Source organism: Ascaphus truei, chromosome 20 (assembly GCF_040206685.1).
Source record: "Ascaphus truei isolate aAscTru1 chromosome 20, aAscTru1.hap1, whole genome shotgun sequence".
Lineage (NCBI taxonomy): Eukaryota > Metazoa > Chordata > Amphibia > Anura > Ascaphidae > Ascaphus > Ascaphus truei.
In genome coordinates, this window is record NC_134502.1 from 10728881 (window position 1) to 10752787 (window position 23907).

General features: G+C 39.7%; 1 protein-coding gene across 1 annotated transcript in view; it reads left to right on the forward strand.

Moving 5' to 3' along the window:
• Positions 1–18743, forward strand: part of LOC142471264 (uncharacterized) — a 68579-nt gene extending 49836 nt beyond the window's left edge. Inside the window, 2 exon segments of the mRNA XM_075578076.1 lie at positions 16827–18246; positions 18248–18743. Of these exon segments, the coding sequence (XP_075434191.1) occupies positions 16895–18246; positions 18248–18419 (1524 nt within the window). The 5' untranslated portion in view covers positions 16827–16894 and the 3' untranslated portion in view covers positions 18420–18743.
• Positions 18744–23907: the final 5164 nt, after the last annotated feature.

A 23907-nucleotide genomic window follows, 5' to 3' on the forward strand; every position in this document is an offset into this window, starting at 1 on the left:
CATCTGGCCTACATTAGTAGAAATAGGGATCAAAGGTCAATAACTACTAATGGGGTCAGAAACAAGACTAGCGGTCTTGTTTCTTATAATCTTGTTTCTTATGTAATAGATATCCTGGGACAGCTGGTCTAAAGCTGAAATACTTTTACCATCTAGTCTTCTTGCGAAAATAAAGCTTGACACATATTTATTTTAACCTGTTCAGTCCCTGAAAAGAACAGAGCTGGCAGATACAGTTTTTAACCTTACATTCCCTCCTTTTGTTCTGGAAGAACAATCCAATCGACCAGTCCCATTTATTCTTCTACATACCACTCAGGAGAGGAAAAACTCCAAGGGAGAAACCTCTAAGAGACCATGGGGATGCAGAAACCTATCTCTTTTAGGTACCTCGTTTGATAATCAGAGATGAACATATGGGTGGTTGACGAGTACCAAGACTATTGGTATTTCTCGCTCTCATTGTGGGAAACATATACATAACTGTAGAGCTAGAAGCAGAAGCAGCTTTCTTTTGGCAAAAATAGAGCTGATTACACTTTTAGCCATCTGAATTAACATATACACACAAAGTAATAAACTTGCGATTGCCATGATTCCATAAAGAATTTTCAATCCCAACGCACCTAGCCAATTTCCAAGACCAAATGTCCAATCGAACCCTTTTGGTTCCTCTCGCATTCTAGATTGAATTTCTGGTAGAGTGTCCATGTCATGATGTATACTTTTTGATTGGTCATCAATATAAACACAACATTCTTTACCTACTAACTTACAAACCCCTCCTTGTGCTGCCAACAGATAATCTAATGCCATACAATTTTGCAATACTGTTGCTCTAATTTGTTGCTATTTGCTACTGAGTCTTAAAATAGCGTCTTTAGTATCGTTAAAAACGGCATCTATATTGACTACTAAAAAATCCCCTTTTGCATATAAATCATACATTCCTAAAAAGGTATTAGACCTCCCGCAACTCTCTTAACTGAGCTACTTTTAATAATTAATGCCTTTCAATTTCGTATTCTTTGCTTAGGTAGGGGGAACATTATTTAAATTCTATTTCTGAGCATAAGTGGGGGTTGGTGTGGGTTAATATTTCCTAGGAGCGACTGCCCAACACATACATCTTACATACTACATTTACTCAGAATATCGGAACAGACAAAATGGATGCCATAGTCAAAATGGCTGACTTGTGATCCTTTCCTTGTGGTTGACACACACCCTTCCCACCTTCCTCATATCCAATCTTCTCAGCCCCCTCGTATCCTTTAGAGACAGTCTTTTTAAAGAACGGTTAACCATATCATAGTCCTGCTGGACCAAAAAAATATAGTCCCATAGTGCATAACTTGATTCCTATCTGGCCATTGTATCGGCCCAGTTGATTTCTTTTTTGGTCTCTTCTTCTGGGGGACTGCTGACATTTTCATCACCAAAAAGAGACATAGCATCGGTGAGGGGGTTGCAACACACTTCTGGACCAAAGTATTGCTGTTCATAACACAGAGTAATGAGTAGGACAAGCATACATACAAAAACATCCACTAGCTTCGCTCCCAGTGAAATAATCTAACCACCAAGTCCCAACAAATCCCAACCCTCATCTCTACCTTTAAACACTAAAATCACTTTCCCAAATAACATAACCTGGTTTAGTTGCAGGATAATACTTTATCTATCCTTCTATCACAGAGTCAATAACTTCCCTAGGGCAAAGTCGTATTTCTAGTCCCTTCTTAACCAGTTTCTTTTATATATATATAGTTCTACAAATATCTTATAGCATCTTGTCTTTTTCCAAGGGGTTAAATATAACTCTCGTGTTCCTGGGGTGCAACTTATTGGGTATGGATAGTACATTGGGTTACATTGCACATAAGATGTGGGCTTTGTTTACCAGGATTCCATTATATAACAAAAAGGTGTGCATATATGCTATACACAGGACAATAAAACAAAAGACATATTATTAAACAAAATATTCCTGTTACTACCCTATCATCTTAATGTGAACACCACTTATATAAACCTAACAGCATAAACATTGTAATTAAAATAATAAAACCTGTAAAAAAGGTTATTAAAAAGTTCAAAGTTCATATATTGAGGTCCGGATTTCTGGTACGAACTTTTCTCCTTCTTTGGTTAGTGCCGGGTTTTATTGTGACCCAAAACACCAACTGAAAATAACTGTGTCTTTAGGCCTTCCCTTCTGTATTGAGGTTTAATTTTGAAGCGACTGTGGGTGCACTTATGTAACATGGATCCAGGAAAATACTCTGACGGGGTAGCATCTGGAATGGGCCTCTCCACTTTAGATGAAAAGCGCTTTTGCGTCACCTTTATCTTCATCTAATTAGTAGGACTGCACCTGGACATGAGACACTCAAACAATTGCATTAGTTTCACACAATAGACGCTGATTAAAATCGTCTGTTTAGAGCATAATCATACAACATTAAATCTAAAATGTACCTGGGGTGACCATTGGTCTTCCCATGAGAAAAATTCTTTCTGATTGACACGGTAGGCCAGGCCAAATACACCTTTATATTTAAGGGATCAGTCACAAGGCAAAACAGGCAGAAAAATACATTGCGGTTTATTCGGATAGGACCTTGGAAACACACAGAAACACAAGAAACAGAGAATATACTTTGGGGGACCTTATACTTATTAGGGAAATAACTTGGGGGGATTTGGGCTCAAAATCAAGGAGTTTGGGGGACACAGGGAAGCCCTAGTGTAATTCACCCTGCGCACTGTCAAATCATGCCTGCTTGCTGGGGAAAATTAAGTGACTACCAGCACTTTGGACCCCCCAACTCCTGCAACCAAAATAATTATATTTCCACCCAAATATCCCCCTAAAACTGACACACAAGAAATTTCACAGTTCAAGGGCTAATGGAACATGACATAGGAAATAACAGGGTCAGTTCACTTTCAAGCACTCCATATCTGAGCTGGGGCATTGGAATGCTTATTCACATGCTAATTCACCAACCTGGGTTTAAATCACAGGACAAGCACAATGCATTGTATGTTTAAAACACATACAACCAACATGTAGACACAAGAGCTTGCACTCCACCATTTGTACCTATCATGTGGGGTTCTAAAACCTTCTCTTCTCTAAGACACCAGCTAAGAATACCTTGCTGACAGGCCAAAATATCCCCTCCGTTTTCTATCATGTGCCAGGAGACTGCTCTGCAGCTATTTCTCATAAGGGGCCACCCATACAAGGCAATCCACTTATAAACTCGCACAGACAGCTGCAGTCCCATGAGGCAAAGGGAATACACAGAGAATGCATTAACTAGCACACTGGTCTTACACAGTTAATCCCACATACACAGTTCCTAGCTTATACCCCTAAGGGGGACAGTATCAAAGGGAAAAATTATAGGCAACACAGTAAGGTAAAATATTATACCCAAGAGCTGACAATCTCAGCCCTTGCCATTCGGTTTCAGGGGCAGCCAGCAATAATAACAGCAATAACACCCTCCTTTTGTTCACTTTTATTACATGTGAACAATATCACATAAAGGATAACAGCATTTAAAGCATAACCTTAATGGAATTGCTTGACGTATAGCAAAACTAACCTGAAACCTTTGGGTATAAAATTTACATTAAAAATCTCAAAAAAACCCCTACTGAATATAAATATAATCTGCTATAGTCTTCTGACAGAAACTTTTAGAACACCAAATAACATCTGGTTTGCTGAAAGAACAACCTGTAGCATAAAAACCTCATAGACACAGATTTAAAGGTGGGACACATTTGAGAGAAAAAGATGGTTAAAAAATGATAAAATATTAAATATTTGATCAACTTTGCAGAAAAATAATTCCACATAGAACCCTCTAGTATACTGGCAGACCTGGCTAGGGTCCCTTTTCCATGTCTTTTTTTTTTTTTTTTACTGCTATTTCAGGGTCTGGACACTTATAAGAACCTCAGCACTAGAGTTTTTTTTTTTTTTTTTTTTTTTTTGTGCTGATTACATTGGACTAGTGGTTACTTTATCCACTTCACTGTTCGCACTGCAAGACACTAGTTTAGTGATTCTATGCAGTTAATCAGTGATCCAGAACATTACATTGTGCTCATACTATAGGTTCTGAGCATTTAATATCTGTTTTAATTCCCATCATTTTACACGGATATTAAAGATTTAAGTTTTAACCACTTTATTACCCACCCACCAGGTGTTTAGAGTGCTCATTCTAGGTTACTGTCCTTTGTTCATTTGAACTCTATATTAATCAATTTACAACTGTTTCCATTTCAAGCCATATAACAAGCTCAAATAACTTCTGGGCTTCCTGCCAAAACCTTGTAACAAAAAAAAGGTTAATTACTGGTTACTGCAATACAATTTAGGACAGCTTGAAATATGCAGCTCGTCACAGAGCCCGATAATGTTACTGGTATTCAAAAATTACAACTGGATCTTTGTTTAACAGAATATTATAGACTTAATATATACTTTAGACAGTTTTAGTTACTGGTTATACACAAAAACAGCACAGAGTGCAGACACAAAACAAACAGAATTTTACGCTTCTTTCACACATTCAACCAGTTTTTACAAAAATAACAGACACATATTTTCTCACCTATTCTAATAAATAGGAAAACAAAACAATTTGATCCTGCAGACTAAATTTATAAAGATATCCTTTTTTTTCATATCATAATTAACTTTTAAAACTAATTTTAAAATGCTGAGCTTCTAGTTAGCTTTGTGTCTAGAATATATTTCGCCTGTTATTTCTATATAACATATTCACCTGATTTTATCTGTGGAGATTTAGAGAAAAAGAATTGTAATTCTGTTTAAGGAAATAAATCGCCTGGCCAGTACGATAAACATCCTTATTATTCCAGTGACAGAACTGTATACAAAAATAATTAATCCTTTCTTTATTCTGTTTTTCTCCACAGATACCCAAAACTTTCCCCTTTCCAGTATTAATTAGTTTATATTATAATGGGGGTGTACTCCTTTTAAAAATTAAATTTCAACATGAGCAATTAATTATATTCTTATTTTAGAAGCACTTGCCCTGAATAGTAATTTTGTATACATACAATAAACCGTTTTTCTTATTATTCAATGCAAATAACACTTTCATATGGATAGAATTCACTCAGATTCTTACAAGCACACACACAGGGATTACATACAATCAACCTTTTTATCATATTCATGCCTGAAAATGTAACAAAAACATTCTAATGGAAAAAGAAACCTATACCTGTTATACTCTTGTTTTCCACTTTTCAATTCAGACGGGAAAATATTATTAATTCAACTTAAAATACACTCATACTTGGTTAATGTGGCACAAATAATTTGGGTTTGCATGTCTTAAAATTAAATTGGAAAAATTATATGTTTCTTTCTTTCTCTCTCCTAAGAGCTCTGCTCACTTGCTAACAACATTTCAACAAAAAGAAAACCATCTCTGTAACTTGTCCTATAAAACAAAATTCTTATTATTTCAACTTTCTAATTCTTGTCTCTCTCTTTTTTTCTTCTCTGTCTTCAACATTCCTGTTCCTTTCCTGTGTAACAAATCACTGGGGGGAAAAAAGGTGGGGGCTAGAGCGGCTTATACATGCAGGCAACGTGAGAGGGAGACAGACACAAAAAAAATCTTTTATCTTCCCAGCTTTGTTGCTGTGCTTGAGAGTTAATTGAGGCACCTATGCCACACTGCATTCATCCATAAGGGTTATTTTAACTCATCCTACAGTACATTTCTTCATACAGTATACCTATAATCCCATAAACAATTTATAAAGGAATTTTATCTTAACAAGCATACAATAAGGTTAGTCTTATCATTCTTAATATCTTAACCTAAACAATTATTAGCTTATCCTAAATTACCATCATATCTGAGACACCATATCAGTACAGCCCGTTTCAATTAAACAAATGGGACTCCAACCCTTTGTTATATAAATCGGAGACTCAAACTCTCGATTCTCAATTAAACAATTGGGACTCCAACCCTTTGTTATATAAATCGGAGACTCAAACTCTCGATTCTTCTGCCCTATAAAATTTAGGTTCTTTAGATTCGCAGAGAAACGGTGAGAAACAATAAAATATGTTTTTCTCACCTTTTTTCTGTGCAAATCCCACTTTTTTCTGACACCATTTGTTAGGTCCAGTCTACCTGACCAGACCTTAGAGCAGGCAACTTCTTCTACTCGACCCGGGGAGATTCATCACGCAGCTGCTATATGCTTCTGGTCTCAGATATGATAGTCGAGCTCGGAGAAGCAAAGACTCAATGCACACAAGGTAGCCGAGTCATCACCTCTGGTTTTAATATGCCAAGAGAGGAATATTTATACAAAAGGCAAGGACAATACATCGTGTGTCAATTTCATACATCTGTTACAAATTCAATTCCAATGTATAGATCATACATCTAAAATGACATATACCATCTGGCCTACATTAGTAGAAATAGGGATCAAAGGTCAATAACTACTAATGGGGTCAGAAACAAGACTAGCGGTCTTGTTTCTTATAATCTTGTTTCTTATGTAATAGATATCCTGGGACAGCTGGTCTAAAGCTGAAATACTTTTACCATCTAGTCTTCTTGCGAAAATAAAGCTTGACACATATTTATTTTAACCTGTTCAGTCCCTGAAAAGAACAGAGCTGGCAGATACAGTTTTTAACCTTACAGCTTCAATGGCGGCGGCAGAAACAGCTCTGAAAAATGACTAAGTGTGAAATGCTGTAATTTAGGAATCCATATCTCCGATTCCAGAGGGACCAGAGGATCAAGGTTTGGGGTATCTGTAGTCACTGCTCCGGCATCACTGCAGAACCATCCTTGACCCTCTTGGACGAACCCAACGGAGTATGGACCCCCTTGAAAGTTCGGGACTTTTTCCCATTGATTCTAATGGGAGAAAAGCCGCATGGTGAAAAAATGACTAAGTGTAAAATGTTGAAATGTGTAAGTCCATATCTCCGGTTCTGGAATGCCCAGAGGGATGGGATTTGGGGGACATGTAGCCAAGGTTCCGGCTTTAATGCATGCCCATTTCCAGCCCCCTCAGACCAACCAGATGGAGTATGGACGACTGTAAAGATTTGTGGATTTTCTCATAGACTTCAATGGCGGCGGTTCCCCATTGAAAGTCTATGGTAGGAAACTCCATTGACTACAACGGCGGAGTTTCTCCATTGAAACCCATGGCGGCGGAGCCCATTGTTTTCAATGGGGATTTAGTGAAAAGCTGAGATTTTTTTTAGTGGAGATTTTTGTATTAAAATGAAAAATGATTTAATGTGCATTTGTGTAACTCCGGCTCCATAGGTCGTAGCAAGTCGCTTTTTGGATCCTATGGTGCCCCAGTTCCGGCCATTAGAAATGGGAAGTTTGGTTCTGCTAGACCCAATGGAACCGGATATTTTAATACGTTTATGTTTTATGTTTGATACTGTGTCCCAAGGTATGGACAAAGACTTAGAGGAAATTCCTTTGTCCACCAAGATAGCAGATGGCCCCAAGAGGCGCCCTAATGTCTAGGATTTAAGTGCTGTTCAAAGGGTCTTGTCACCCTGCCTGTTTACCTAAGGGCGGAGGAGGTTCAAGCCAGAGCAGTCTTTAAGTGTCCCACTTCACACCTTTCAACAAAGGTTTTCCTGCCAGAACTCCAAATGGATAGAGTGGCTGGCATTCCTGATGCAAATGTGGGGCTTCAGAAATGAGACCCCAGAGTTCTACTGCGCATGTGCCAACTAGCAGGGGGGCATGGGTCAGAATGCTTTCCCACGTTAGTGAGTGGCTGGAGGTAATTGAAAACCAATCACCTGTACTTAAGGTAATGGATAGGGCCACAAAAGGTATATAATCTGTGGTCAAGCCCTTATCCAGTGTTATTCATGTTTTGTAAGTTCTTCAAGTGTTCAGTGTGTTCTATACCATCTTGTTTGCTGAGAGAAACGCTATGCACTGTCTTCCTGCCAGAGGTCTTTTCATGCTTTTGGTGTCTTGATGACTATGAAGAGTGCTGTATGAACTGCCAGTCCAGCTGTGACTGCTTCATCATTTCCATTTTACGTAAGTGTCTATATTTTGCCTGTTATTTGTACATATCTGCTGTGTTCACCTATCCTACGGAATAAATACAAATTGTTATATCTAAGTCTCGTCCCAGTTCAAACCCAGGTATATATATATTTATATATAGTTTTGGTGTAAATTACAGCCTGTCACAAGCTACCGTGACAGATAGGCCCTATTGAGTGTTTTCATTTTATACCCACGATTCAAGAACCGTTCTCGTAGTTCCTTAGATTGAGTGATGAATTGCTGAATTGTAGAGCAATTCCTACGTAAGCGGAGATATTGCCCAGTGGGGATGCCAGAAATGAGACTAGGCGGGTGTTGACTTTGTGCCCATAACAAACTATTAGTAGCTGTAATCTTCCTGTACACTTTAGTTTGAATGTTGCGGTCACTATCCACATAGATATTCAGATCCAGGAAGGTAATGGATGTAGTGCTAAAAACAGTTGTTAGTCTCAGGTTCAGTGTGTTATTATTCAGATGTTCCACGAACCGAAGTAAAAGATTTTGAGGGCCATCCCATAATAATAGGATATCATCTATGTATCTGATCCATAATAAGATATGGTCCGTATACATAGATAACTCCTCATTAAACACATGGACAAATTCCCACCAGCCCAGGTACAGATTGGCATATGTGGAAGCACATGCTGTTCCCATTGCTGTACCCTGGGTCTGGTGGTAATATATCCCGTCGAACACAAAATAGTTGTGGGTAAGGACAAAGCATAGTAGGTCCAAAACGAAATCATTGTGTTTGTTAAATCTGCAGTCCCTTGATTTGAGAAAATGATTCAGAGCTCCCAGACCATTCTCGTGAATAATTGAGGTGTATAAAGATTCGACATCTAAACTCACGAGAATGGTCTCTGGGGAGATATGTATACCATTCAGTTTTTTGAGGGTGTGCTTGGTATCTTGCACATATGACGGAAGACTAATGACGAAATCCCTTAGGACCTTGTCCAGGTAAATACTGCTCCCCTCAGATAAACAGTTATTGCCCGCGACGATAGGACGTCCCGGGGGGGATTGTAGTCTTTTATGTACCTTGGGCAAGGTGTAAAATGTTGCCACTGTTGGTGATTTAGGGTACATAAAGTCATATTCTTGTCTGCTTATCATATCTCTGTCAAGGGCTGCTTGCAGAATGATCGAAAGATCTTTTTTGTATTCAGAGGTCGGACTGCTCTAGAGTTTCATAGCAGTGCTTATCACTCAATAATCTCCTATTCTCCTTAACGTATGCATCGGTATCCTGAATGACAATGTTGCCACCCTTATCGGATGGCTTAATGACAAAGGATTTATCACACATTGTATTGTATTGTATGTCTTTATTTATATAGCGCCATTAATGTACATAGCGCTTCACAGTAGTAATACATGGGGTAATCAAATAAATAACAGATAATATAAATAACAGATCATGGGAATAAGTGCTTTAGACATAAAAGTAAAATTTTGGAAGAGGAGTCCCTGCCCCGAGGAGCTTACAGTCTAATTGGTAGGTAGAACGTACAGAGACAGTAGGAGGGAGTTCTAGTAAGTGCGTCTGCAGGGGGCCAAGCTTTATGTATCGTGTTCAGAATATCCACAGTGCTATTCATATGCTTCTTTAAGCAAGTGTGTCTTAAGGTGGGTCTTAAAGGTGGATAGAGAGGGTGCTAGTCGGGTACTGAGGGGAAGGGCATTCCAGAGGTGTGGGGCAGAAAGTGAGAAAGGTTTAAGGCGGGAGAGGGCTTTAGATACAAAGGGGGTAGAAAGAAGACATCCTTGAGAAGAACGCAAGAGTCTGGATGGTGCATAACGAGAAATTAGGGATGAGATGTAAGGAGGGGCAGAAGAGTGTAAAGCTTTAAAAGTGAGGAGAAGAATGGAATGTGAGATGCGGGATTTGATCGGAAGCCAGGAGAGGGATTTCATGAGGGAAGATGCTGAGACAGATCTAGGAAAGAGTATAGTGATTCTGGCAGCAGCGTTCTTGTAATCCCTACCTTTCCTCAGGGGTGAGATTGTCAGTTGATCTACGGTGTTTGGGTTCTACTTCTAAGTCCCTTGTGACGCATGAGATGAATAAATCAACTGCAGGACAGATGCTCAAAGGGGGAGTAAAATGGCTTTTATTTTTCAAATGAGTAAATGGGCAGTAATGTCAGTATCAGTTGAGATATTTTGTTCAAATAAATGTATTAAATCATCAAGATTTTGCTTATATTGAACACTTAGTCCAGCGGTGAGCTCATTTTCGTTAGCCCTTTTACAGTAAAATTTATGTAACAGTAGTCGCCTACCAAAGAGGTTGAGATCTTTTACCCACTCGAATAAGTTGAAGTCTGAGGTAGGAGCAAATGAAAGTCCCTTCTTAAGCATAGTAAGTTGTTCTTCACTAAAGACAAAGCTAGAGAGATTAAAGATCTGTAAGGCATCTGTGGGATCAATGGTCATACCCGTACTGGCTATGTGGATACCGGGGGATTTTTGTTGGTTGCCCTTAATGTTCTTTTTTCCCCTGCGGTTTTTGCGTTTAGTTTGGTCTGTGCTAAAAAAACAACCTTATTTTCTTTTGATGTTTTCTTTCCACGACCTTTACGTATACAAATGGTCAGATAAAAGGGGTGAAGGTAAATCCTTCATTGAGACCATAAGGACTCATTGTCCTCTGTTTGTAGATCCACTCAGCTTCAATTCTCAAGAGCATCTGATCTACATTTCCCCCTCGTACTGGGCACTTAAGCTGATTGATGCCCATGAATTTTAAGCTGTCAACATCTCCGTCATGAAACTGTGTAACATGTCTCGCCACTGGCGTTTCGGCAGAGTGTTTCACAGAATTTACATGCTCAAGTATACGCCTGCGTAGTTGTCTTGGCTAGAGTCACATATTTACAAGCCTTACAGCCCTGACATCGATACATCCTTTGATGGGGCTAAGCCATGTTTCCACTCTGGTGCGCTGATGGTGACTATGCACCAATCTATCACGCAAATTTTTAGATCTCCTGCTGGTGATTGTCGGTCTCTGGCCAATCACCTTCACTAGATCGACATCTGATGAAAGCAGGTGCCAGTGTCGGGCAAAGATTCTTTTTATAGCCCACCACCGTTTGTTATATGTTTTATCTAACTGTTCCCAAGAACTGATGACCTTATTGATAGAACATGAAAAAGTACGTTTAGATACGACAAATAAAGATCTAGACAGTAGTCTTAAGGACCTCAGCAAGTATAATAAGCTACATGAGTTTGAAGAAATGGAGCATCAGCTAGAGACAAATATGGAAAAATTTAAGAGAGATTTAAAGGAAAGGAAACATATCAAGTTTCTGCGAGATAGTAATGACTATGAACAAGGTACTGTTTATAGATTCCCTACTAGATCTAGGAGAAGGGGTAATTATACCGAATACTCTTCTTCTGAGACAGATATGTCTGAGGGCGAACAATTAGGTATAAGATCACAAGGTCAGTCTAAAGGTCGTGGAAAGAAAACATCAAAAGAAAATAAGGTTGTTTTTTTAGCACAGACCAAACTAAACGCAAAACCCGCAGGGGAAAAAAGAACATTAAGGGCAACCAACAAAAATCCCCCGGTATCCACATAGCCAGTACGGGTATGACCATTGATCCCACAGATGCCTTACAGATCTTTAATCTCTCTAGCTTTGTCTTTAGTGAAGAACAACTTACTATGCTTAAGAAGGGAATTTCATTTGCTCCTACCTCAGACTTCAACTTATTCGAGTGGGTAAAAGATCTCAACCTCTTTGGTAGGCGACTACTGTTACTTAAATTTTACTGTAAAAGGGCTAACGAAAATGAGCTCACCGCTGGACTAAGTGTTCAATATAAGCAAAATCTTGATGATTTAATACATTTATTTGAACAAAATATCTCAACTGATACTGACATTACTGCCCATTTACTCATTTGAAAAATAAAAGCCATTTTACTCCCCCTTTGAGCATCTGTCCTGCAGTTGATTTATTCATCTCATGCGTCACAAGGGACTTAGAAGCTGAACCCAAACACCGTAGATCAACTGACAATCTCACCCCTGAGGAAAGGAAGGGATTACAAGAATTTATGTGTGATAAATCCTTTGTCATTAAGCCATCCGATAAGGGTGGCAACATTGTCATTCAGGATACCGATGCATACGTTAAGGAGAATAGGAGATTATTGAGTGATAAGCACTGCTATGAAACTCTAGAGAGCAGTCCGACCTCTGAATACAAAAAAGATCTTTCGATCATTCTGCAAGCAGCCCTTGACCGAGATATGATAAGCAGACAAGAATATGATTTTATGTACCCTAAATCACCAACAGTGGCAACATTTTACACCTTGCCCAAGGTACATAAAAGACTACAATCCCCCCCGGGACGTCCTATCGTCTCGGGCAATAACTGTTTATCTGAGGGGAGCAGTATTTACCTGGACAAAGTCCTAAGGGATTTCGTCATTAGTCTTCCGTCATATGTGCAAGATACCAAGGACACCCTCAAAAAACTGAATGGTATCAATATCTCCCCAGAGACCATTCTCGTGAGTTTAGATGTCGAATCTTTATACACCTCAATTATTCAGGAGAATGGTCTGGGAGCTGTGGATCATTTTCTCAAATCAAGGGACTGCAGATTTAACAAACACAATGATTTCGTTTTGGACCTACTATGCTTTGTCCTTACTCACAACTATTTTGTGTTCGACGGGATATATTACCACCAGACCCAGGGTACAGCAATGGGAACAGCATGTGCTCCCACATATGCCAATCTGTACCTGGGCTGGTGGGAATTTGTCCATGTGTTTAATGAGGAGTTATCTATGTATACTGACCATATCTTATTATGGATCAGATACATAGATGATATCCTATTATTATGGGATGGCCCTCAAAATCTTTTACTTCGGTTCGTGGAACATCTGAATAATAACACACTGAACCTGAGACTAACAACTGTTTTTAGCACTACATCTATTACCTTCCTGGATCTGAATATCTATGTGGATAGTGACCGCAACATTCAAACTAAAGTGTACAGGAAGAGTACAGCTACTAATAGTTTGTTATTGGCACAAAGTCAACACCCGCCTAGTCTCATTTCTGGCATCCCCACTGGGCAATATCTCCACTTACGTAGGAATTGCTCTACATTTCAGCAATTCATCACTCAATCTAAGGAACTACGAGAACGGTTCTTGAATCGTGGGTATAAAATGAAAACACTCAATAGGGCCTATCACAGAGCACTTCATAGCGATAGAGACTCTCTCCTATCCTCCAATACACCTAAGAGCAAGGATAACATCATCAGATGCATCGGCACATATAACAAACGGTGGTGGGCTATAAAAAGAATCTTTGCCCGACACTGGCACCTGCTTTCATCAGATGTTGATCTAGTGAAGGTGATTGGCCAGAGACCGACAATCACCAGCAGGAGATCTAAAAATTTGCGTGATAGATTGGTGCATAGTCACCATCAGCGCGCCAGAGTGGAAACATGGCTTAGCCCCATCAAAGGGATGTATCGATGTCAGGGCTGTAAGGCTTGTAAATATGTGACTCTAGCCAAGACTTTTGAGAATAATGACAGTACACAGCAGTATAACAAAGACAGTTTTATTAATTGTCGTACCACTAATGTTGTATACCTTCTCACATGCAAATGTGGGAAGAGGTACGTTGGCAAGACCACGAGACAACTACGCAGGCGTATACTTGAGCATGTAAATTCTGTGAAACACTGCCGAAACGCCAGTGGCGAGACATGTTACACAGTTTCATGACGGAGATGTTGACAGCTTAAAATTCATGGGCATCTATCAGCTTAAGTGCCCAGTATGAGGGGGAAATGTAGATCAGATGCTCTTGAGAATTGAAGCTGAGTGGATCTACAAACTGAGGACAAGGAGTCCTTATGGTCTTAATGAAGGATTTACCTTCACCCCTTTTATCTGACCATTTGTATACGTCTGCCGTGTGGTACTTCCCACGCATTGACAGAGATATCCATACTTTACACGTACCTCTTAGTGTGTTATCTATCTGACTGTCACAATTGACTGTACCAAGTATCTATGTTATGTATCACAGAGCTATTCTTCCGCTATGTCACGTTAGCTTACCATGGTTTTGTATAAACTGACATGATCAATGTTCACTTATTCACTCAAACTAGTGACTATATTACCTAATAATGTACCCAGCTTATTTGTAGCATTGGGTTCATAATAAATGTGCTATGGATTCACACACATAATTCATTATGATAAATTTGATCTTCCAAAAATGTGTGTGTTTCTGTTTAATTTATTTTATTTTATTACTAAAATTAATACTGTATTTAATGATGTCTCTGCACCTAATTTAGGGCAAACTACTGCACATATCTGATGCTCAACTCTGGGGTGCCACTATTGCCTCTACTCTCTGCATATCTGGCACTGAGGATGCTTAGCAAATAGGAAAATTGGCTATCTTTGTTTGCACATGCGCATTAACATGTGGATATGAGTCCTACAACAACTCTATCCACACATGCGCATTGATGGTACAAACAAACCCTCTGGAAGCTTGTTATGGCTGTATCAGTGTAAGTGCGAATATGTCTATGTGGTCACGCATGCGCACTAGCTCCATCTAGCTGCCTATATTGCGCAAGTGTCCCCTGACAGTGTCAGTGGGGAAGCACGGCAATGTGCGCATGCGCATTAGTCTTGTGGGCCACGCTCCGACAAGTGAGGAATATCTGACATATTTAAGAGTCCAGGCAACCCTCCGTTACAACTGGGGAGGTTTGACTACAGCACCCTGCCAATCAGTGTTGTAAGGTTGGTTTGATATGTTTTTCAGTAGTTGCGCTCGCGCTCTGTTGCGCATGCACAGTAGCTGGACGCCGATTACGTTACCATGGGGACCGCAGGGTTTAAATAGCGTTCGGTTTAGCCCTAATGCAAATTTTGTCCCTGAGGAAGCTCCGTAGTAGGAGGGAAACGCGCGTTGGACGCGTGTAGATGATGTCAGCCCCCTTCATGGGGCTATTTTAATACAGTACTTGTCAGCCGTTCACTAGATTAGCCGAGAATTAGGGTAGTGGCTAGGCAAGGATTCCTGGAGTAGGTTAAGACCTGACTAGGAGGCTATACTGCCAGTATCAAGTTATAATCAATGATATTAATAGCCACTACGATATTCACTATTTATTAGGCTAATCAGTGAAGTTGTGGGCTTGTTTGCTCACTCCGGCTGTGTGCACCCTAGCAGCCTCTTATTCTCCAGTTTTAATGATATACTGGAGCATTTAAACATTAGAGACTGCCTGTCTGCACGAGTTACTTTATTTAATTTATTTTTAAACGCTATCACATTTTCACTTTGGTAATATATGTTTTAAATACTTGATATTAAAGGTTACATTTTAAATTTAGGTAGTGTGCATTTGAGTGAATTTTCTTTGGAGTACAGGCCACTGTACCCCCCACTTTCTCTAAAACAGTAAAGACCTGAAGTCCATAACTCCGGTTCTGTGCAGACCAGAGGGCTGGCGTTTTGCCCCCATGTAGGCATCATTCCAGCATGACTGCATGGCACATACCGACCCTCTCTGAGCAACAAAACGGAGTTAGGTTAATTGTTTCGTTTGGGTTTCTGCCATTGACTTCAATGGCAGAGAAATGCAATTTCTGTAAATGTGCATTTAAAGTGTATTTCTGTAACTCCGGTTCGGTGGGTCCCAGCGAGCTGAAAATTGGCCACCGTGTAGAATCCTCTCAGGCATGAGGATCTGGCAATTTGTAGCCCGCTTGGCCCAGCCGAACGGATTATTTTAATACCGTATATATATAATTGTGGAAATGTACTGTATTTTGTGTCTAGCATAAAAGCCCGGGAAAGATACTGGCTCTACAGTATGTTAATGTTCAGGGGGCGACACAATGTCTACAACAAGATCCCTGATCAAAGGCTCCCCCACCCTGATTGTATATGCTAGGGAGGGGAAAAGCAGGACTTGAGTAGTTCTGTAGGTGTTATAAATCACACCTGCAGACAAAGGTTTTCATGTCCAGAGACCTAAAAGGCAGGCTAGGAAACGCCAATCTTTTGGAGTGGGCCAAAAAAATGGGCCCCTGATTAGAATAATGCCCACCCCTGTGGGCAGGTATTACCTTGCTTCCCACGTGAGCTGGCAAGGGGTTATTGGATGTAGGTAATTGGTAACCAATACCTGACACCCAATGTTAAGGGATTGGGCTTAAATCCCACGTAAGTGTCCATATTCTGTGTGTTATTTGTATATTCTGTGTTCACCTTTTTCAAGGAATAAACTATATTTATCATATCTTAGTCGCATTCAATTTAACCCAGTTATTTTGTGTATATTATAACCCTGCACAAGCTCCCGTGACACACACGCTTCCTGATTTTATAAATAAATAAATATATATATATATATATATATATATATATCACTCTGGGAGGCAATATCCTCACAAATTAAGTTTATTGCAATTGTGAATGCTTTTCTGCACTTCTAATTGGAAACATTTACTGAATACCTGATTTGTTTCACATCTTACCATGTGTATCCTGTCTCTTTACAATCTTAAACTACATCTGATGTCTGAGAATAATTTTTTGTGTCCGATGTTAATGAATTTCTTTGCTCAAATGTTTTTCCCTAGCTGATGGATTCGTGAGCAGGAATTCCCCTGAAGGATATCACATTTTGCTCTGTTCACCAGATTGTGTAATGGAAGATACCAGTGTTACCCAAATGTATCCCGGAGCAAATCACATTAGAAAGGATATACCAAACCAGCGTCTGAGAGAAACTGGGAGCATTATGGTTAAGGAATCAAACTCACAGGAAGAAGGAAATCTCCCCGACTCCCACATTTCTACCACCAGAGAACATACAGGGACAGACTATGCATCTACTCCTATTACAACATGTAACAAAGGAAACAGGAATGCAGGGAACGTTCACAAGAACTTGTCCGTAAAAGAAAAAACATTTGTATGTTCTGAATGTGGGAAATGTTTCACATGTAACTCTGCTCTTGTTATTCATCAGAGAATACACACAGGAGAAAAACCATTTGTCTGTTCTGAATGTGGGAAATGTTTCACATATAACTCCGCTCTCCTTAGCCATCAGATATCACACACAGGAGAAAGACGATTTGTATGTTCTGAATGTGGGAAATGTTTCACATGTAACTCTGCTCTTGTTAGACATCAGAGAAGTCACACAGGAGAAAGACTCGTTGTATGTTCTGAATGTGGGAAATGTTTCACAAATAACTTTAAACTCGTTACACATCAGAGAATACACACAGGAGAAAGACCATTTGTATGTTCTGAATGTGGGAAATGTTTTACCCGTAACTCTCATCTTGTTACACATCAGAGAAGTCACACAGGAGAAAGACCATTTGTATGTTCTGAATGTGGGAAATGTTTTACCCAGAACTCTTGTCTTGTTACACATCAGAGAAGTCACACAGGAGAAAGACCATTTGTATGTTCTGAATGTGGGAAATGTTTTACCCAGAACTTTCGTCTTGTTACACATCAGAGAAGTCACACAGGAGAAATACCATTTGTATGTTCTGAATGTGGGAAATGTTTTACCCAGAACTCTGATCTTGGAAGACATCAGAGACTACACACAGGAGAAAGACCATTTGTATGCTCTGAATGTGGGAAATGTTTTACCCGTAACTCTCATCTTGTTGAACATCAGAAAATTCACACAGGAGAAAAACCATTTGTATGTTCTGAATGTGGGAAATGTTTTACTCTTAACTCTTATCTTCTTACACATCAGAAAAGTCACACAGGAGAAAGGTCATTTGTATGTTCTGAATGTGGGAAACGTTTTACCCGTAATGCTAGTCTTGTTGAACATCAGAGAAGTCACACAGGAGAAAGGCCATTTGTATGTTCTGAATGTGGGAAATGTTTTACCCACAACTCTACTCTTGTTACACATCAGAGACGTCACACAGGAGAAAGACCATTTGTATGTTCTGAATGTGGGAAATGTTTTGCTTATAAGTTATGTCTTGTTAAACATCAGGGAAGTCACACAGGAGAAAAATTATGTTTGCTCTAAATGTTGTCAATGTTTTGCTCACACAAGTTTACTTTGTGATATAGCACTGAAAATAATTGATTTTTATTTTTGTAAAAAGAATCATTCAACTGTTATAAAAACATTATACATTTCTTGTAAATGTGGGGAATATTTTGCTTTTTATTATTTAACTTAGAAAAATGTAAGGAAAGTGTGGTATTTGTATTGTTTTTTGTTTAAAAAAAAAAAAGCACTATTAATTGTTTCTATTGTTTCTAATATGCGGCTCTAGTTTATTTCCATATGTTTGAGTTTTAAAATGGGTGACGTCAGGCTCTCGCTCCTTAACAGTATTAAAGTGAATATTGTGACGGGGAAGGAAGGGGTTACACTTACAGTAGAGGCAACTCTTATTCGAACAAAAACCAGTGGCAATTCCCCAAAAAACCCAGGAAACACCCAGGTACATTCTGAATACATGCCTTAAACTTTCCTTAAACTAGCCCCAGCATTTCTGCATTGATTAATGGCCTATCAGATTAACAGCGGGGGTCCCTGGCAGTCCCATTCAAACTGAATTGGACTGCCAGGGATCCCTGCTGTGTTAATCCTATGGGTCGTTAGTCAATGCAGAAATACCTTAAACGTGCCTCAAACTAGCCCAGAACATACCCAGCACATACCCAGAATGTAACCCGGCTAGTTTACGGCAAATGTTAGAATAAACGTTGCCTCTACTGTATTTGCTATGCATTACTGTTACCAGAATTTTGTAGTTTAACCGCTCATCCTTGTATGAAAAATTGATAGTTAGGTATTTTCATATTAATAGGGTACATGAGGATAGTTAAGGAGCACACAAAAAAAAACAAGAAGGATAAAACAGATTCCTCTTATTGCACTCTCTATTATATTTTTTATAAATTATTAAATTATCCTAGCAGTTTTGCTAGGATAATTTATAAAAAATATAATAGAGAGTGCAATAAGAGGAATCTGTTTTATCCTTCTTGGATATGCATTACTGTCTTTGCCCTGTCCCAGCCATTTTATTCCCCATTTGCAGGCCATTCCCTGCCTGCGAAGGTAAAAGACAAGATGCATTGCTTGCCATACCCTCTAACCGACACATGATGGCAGTCTAGCAGCTGGCATTTCAATGAGAAATACTAATTCTAGAACGAAAGCACACAGAAACCTGATTTTTGAGGTGCAAGTACAGTAAGACAAGACATGCACATACATATCATTTTATAGTTATAACACAAACGTAACATGTTGTTTTAATAAAGTGTGTAAAAACTGCAGATCTTAAATGGAAGGCATGGAAGGGAAGGGGAGGGTTAATTCCCACTTGTGATGCTAACCAGGAGTAGGCAATGTTTTATCATGATATAAAAATATAAACACCTTCATAGCATAGGACAGTTCATAAGACTCAGGATTCCAGATAGTCCAATGTTAAACACACTCCCATAGATTATGCCACTAGCCATATAGGTAAGTCTTATGTGGTGGTCTAGGTAATCGTGTGTGGGACTGATCACATAAATGAAGTAAATGGAGTACTCACTGCTGACCTTGGGGATATCCTGGTCCTGTCCTGCGTGCTCCTACCAAGGAACAATTGAAGAGAGTACAGGGAAAACGGCGGTGCATCTGCTGCTGCTGCTGAAGATTGGAAACCACAAACTGCAAACCACAAAATATCCTAGGTGCAAAAATTTATTTTAGGGCATAGTAACAGCCAAAAAGAACACTCTGATGCGTTTCCCGTGGTATCCCACGCTTTATCAAATTTTTGCACCTAGGATATTTTGTGGTTTGCAGTTTGTGGTTTCCAATCTTCAGCAGCAGCAGCAGATGCACCGCCGTTTTCCCTGTACTCTTTTAAATGTAAGGCAGGATGAATGTTGGTAAAACGGAAAGGAATTCGGTGGACATCCAGTTGTGATATGGGTGAATGAGCTGGGGCTATTTTTATGACGGAGCCTCAAAGGAGTCTCGTCTCCCTGTCTAAAAGAGTGTCAGTTATGAAAAGAACCAGAGACCCATAATGTATACAAAACTGGCATACTGATGCACAATAGATGCCAGGCTAGTGACACCTCTGGGTCAAAAATCAGACTCAGCGGCACCAAGGTATGGGTGTAGCCCAGGTATGCTAAGTGTCATGGGCGTCAACCTGACCCATGCACCCTGCCCACCGGACAGCCCTTTTGACCGGTGTTATGAACTGTGGGTAACTTGGCTATTCGTGGTTTTTTTTGTTCCCACGAGGGGATTGGATCCACATGTTAAAGATAGCTTTGGGCAGTCTATAACTATCACCCTAGGGTGATTCCTGAATTTTGATCCATTATGTAAAGATGCAAGACTTTGTTCCAGCACAGCAGCAACCAGTCCAGGAGTGAAGGGGTTAATAACATAACCACAGGACTTTTAAACCAAGGTTGCATTTCTGGCGCTTGCAAGCAAAGGACAATTTCTTTCGTTCCAAGGACAATTAATTTTGTTCCCTTATCCCTGTAAGTGTTGTTTTAAGTGTATTCTGCAGATGTCGTGTGTTTGTCTATTAAGGAAATAAATCACAATTTATTTTGCAACTTGTTCTGTTCAATCAAGTAGAGAATAAATGGACACCTCGCTCAAAACCCCATAAGAGGGTATATGCGTGCTGCCTGGGAGAAGATATTATAATAACTAGATGAGTGTACTTCATAGACAAAGTGCACTAAAGGATCCCTATTAGTGGCGCATTGCAGACCTATATAGTGAAGTAACAAGGTCAGACAACAGCTAAGTGTTTAACAGTTAAAAAGTAAATTATATTAATATTCTTATACTAATGTTAAAAATAGATATAGATCCTGAAGGAGAGGATGTATACCTATGTGCAAATTCCCTCAATGTCTAAATCCACATATAGTGAGTGGTTAGTACCAATGATCATAGAAAAACAGTGGCTATGGGTGTAGATATTAATAGGTGAATAGTGTCGCCTATAATGAGTCCTGTATCTTCTACCTAAATATATATATGCCTTTAGGAAATAATCCCACCTGAGATGAAAACCACACTGAGATGCAATTCCTTTTTTGGATCCAGATGATCGCTATGAGGGATAGTGATTCTTAATATCAGAATCAAAACTACAGTGTAGTTACTTGAAGTGAGGTGATTAGGCAGTGTGTATAGTAGTATAGGACATATCGCTGCTATTGGTGTGATCGTGCATATGGTAAGGAGCCATAAACTGGTGCAACTGGTGCTTTCGTCAGACCAAGTACTATGTGATTCACTGTGCATGCGCATTGTATTCCATATGCAATGCCTTGTGTAGCCGTTTGCTTGTTCACTGATGCCGTTTATAAAGGGAAACAGCCAGACCACTAAAAATGTCTCACTGGTGAGTATCAGTAAGATAAGGGCTTGTAGTTTTATCATCAGTGGATGTATAGTTTGTGCATGTGCACTTGTATTAGTCTATTCTATAGCCTGCACAGTAATTCGTTAATATTTCATAATTACATCATATATTTCTATTTTTTTTTTTTATAACTTCAAGTTTATTGAATTTTTCAGTACAGATAGTATCGCGATACAGGTGAATTAAACATTCAATGCATTCCATCCTTAGACAATACACGTAGTCTCTCCCTTAGGCACGTATAATGAAAATAGAGGTATATAACTTCCTTCAAACCTGAAGGTACAGTAGGCAATTTAAACTTAGGGACAAAATAAAATAAGGGTAAGGAAGAGAAAGACGGGAAGGAGCGGGGGGGACCTGGGGGGCATGGGCTCTCTTTTCTTCTGCGTTTAAATTGGTGGCTAGGCTGCCGTGGTCACCACCTATAGGATCTATGCTGTGTCTAATTGAAGTGCAAATCAGCTAGCCTTCCCAGTCCAGCTCGCTCTCTTTGAGTGAGAATGCATTTAAGACTATCTGCCAAATTGTGGCTACCTCTACCCCTGGGACATCTGTCTGTGCCAACCAAGGCGTCCAGACTTTTAGATATTTGGTGCCGGTGTCATTAACTAAACTCATTCATTTTTCCATCTGGCATATATACCATAATCTGTTCCGAATCTTGGGGATGTTTGTGATCTCAGGTTGTTTCCACATAGCTGCGATCTCTCACCTCGTTGCTGTTGCAAAATGTGCAACCAGTTTATTTCCCATTTAAGAGAGGCCCGGCCATGGTCTATTCAAAAGGAATAGACACGGATCCGGGGGAATTGTGAGGTCAAAAATCCTCTGGATCCAATGTCTAATTTCTTCCCATAAAGATGAGATTCGAGGGCAAGACCACAACATGTGTAACAGGTCAGCCGATTCTCCACACTGTTAATGACACAGTAGGGAGTATCCAGGGACAAACCTTGATAATGTTAGCGGGGTGAGGTACCATCTCATCAATACTGTATATGCATTTTTCTTCAAAGTTGTACAGATGGAACTCTTAGCTGTGGCCTCCAGTTTGGCCGACCAGTCTTCCTCTTCCAATTCCTCTTCCAGGTCTGCTTCCCATCGAACTCTGTATGCCAGTTTTTGTTGTTGTGTGCTCCCAGAACCGACCACTTCCCCATACATCTGCGATGTAAGTCCCTGTGTGTCTGTTTCTGTCAGACAGAGCTTTTCAAATGTAGTTAAGGGCGGATAGGGAGAATTTTTGTTAAAGTACGCTCTGATCTGGAGGTAGCGGAAAAATTCGGAATGTGGGATATTTTTTTCAGATCTGATTTGTTCAAATGATTTAATCTTATTTGGTATTCCCTCCAGATCTCTTAACCTAAGATATCTATATTTTTTCCAATGCCTTGTGGCGCTTTCTGCCAGTCCTGGCGCAAAGTCGGGGTTGCCCCACAACGGGGACATCAGTGAGTGTTTTGAGGTCAAGGCGTGTTTAAATTTAGTGGTCTCCCATACCGACAGCGAGTTAGCCACCGAGGAAAGCGGCCGGTCAGCCCATATAACGGCTGTTTTAGGTAGCCAAATTGTCTATCTCCAATGGGGAGCAAGCCATCTTTTCCAGATCCACCCTTCTTTTCAATGCTGGGTTGGTCTGCCATTGTGTGAGTTGACACAATTGCGCCGCTTTATAGTAAGATAACAGGCAAGGTACCGCTAGGCCACCCGTCCGGGTGTTTTTTTTTTCATAATTGTCTTGTTTACTCTCGGTTTCTCTCCTCCCCAGATAAACTTAGAGATGTCAGACTGAAGTGAGAGTATTTCCTTCAGTCTAAGTGGCACTGGTAGAGTCTGAAACAGATATAGGATACGGGGGAGTATATTCATCTTTACACTATGTATCCTACCTATCCAGGAGATCCTGTGGGGCATCCACTTTCTCAGGTCCTCTTTCAATGTTCTAATCAATTTGGGATAATTTGCCTTGTAAATGCCCTTGTAATCTTTAGTGATGGGGACTCCCAGATACTTAATATGTTTTGGTTGCCAATTGAAGTTGAAGTTCAGACTCAGTAGTTTTTCGGTTTCTTTTGGAAGGCTAATATTCAGGGCCTCGGATTTGGTTTGATTTATTTTGAATCCTGATATTCTATTGAATTTCTCTAACAGGTCAAATAGGTTCGGTAGAGAGGTAAGAGGTTTAGAGATCAACAGTAATATATCGTCAGCGTACAGGGCAACCTTATGGTATTGTGAATGTAAAGTAATC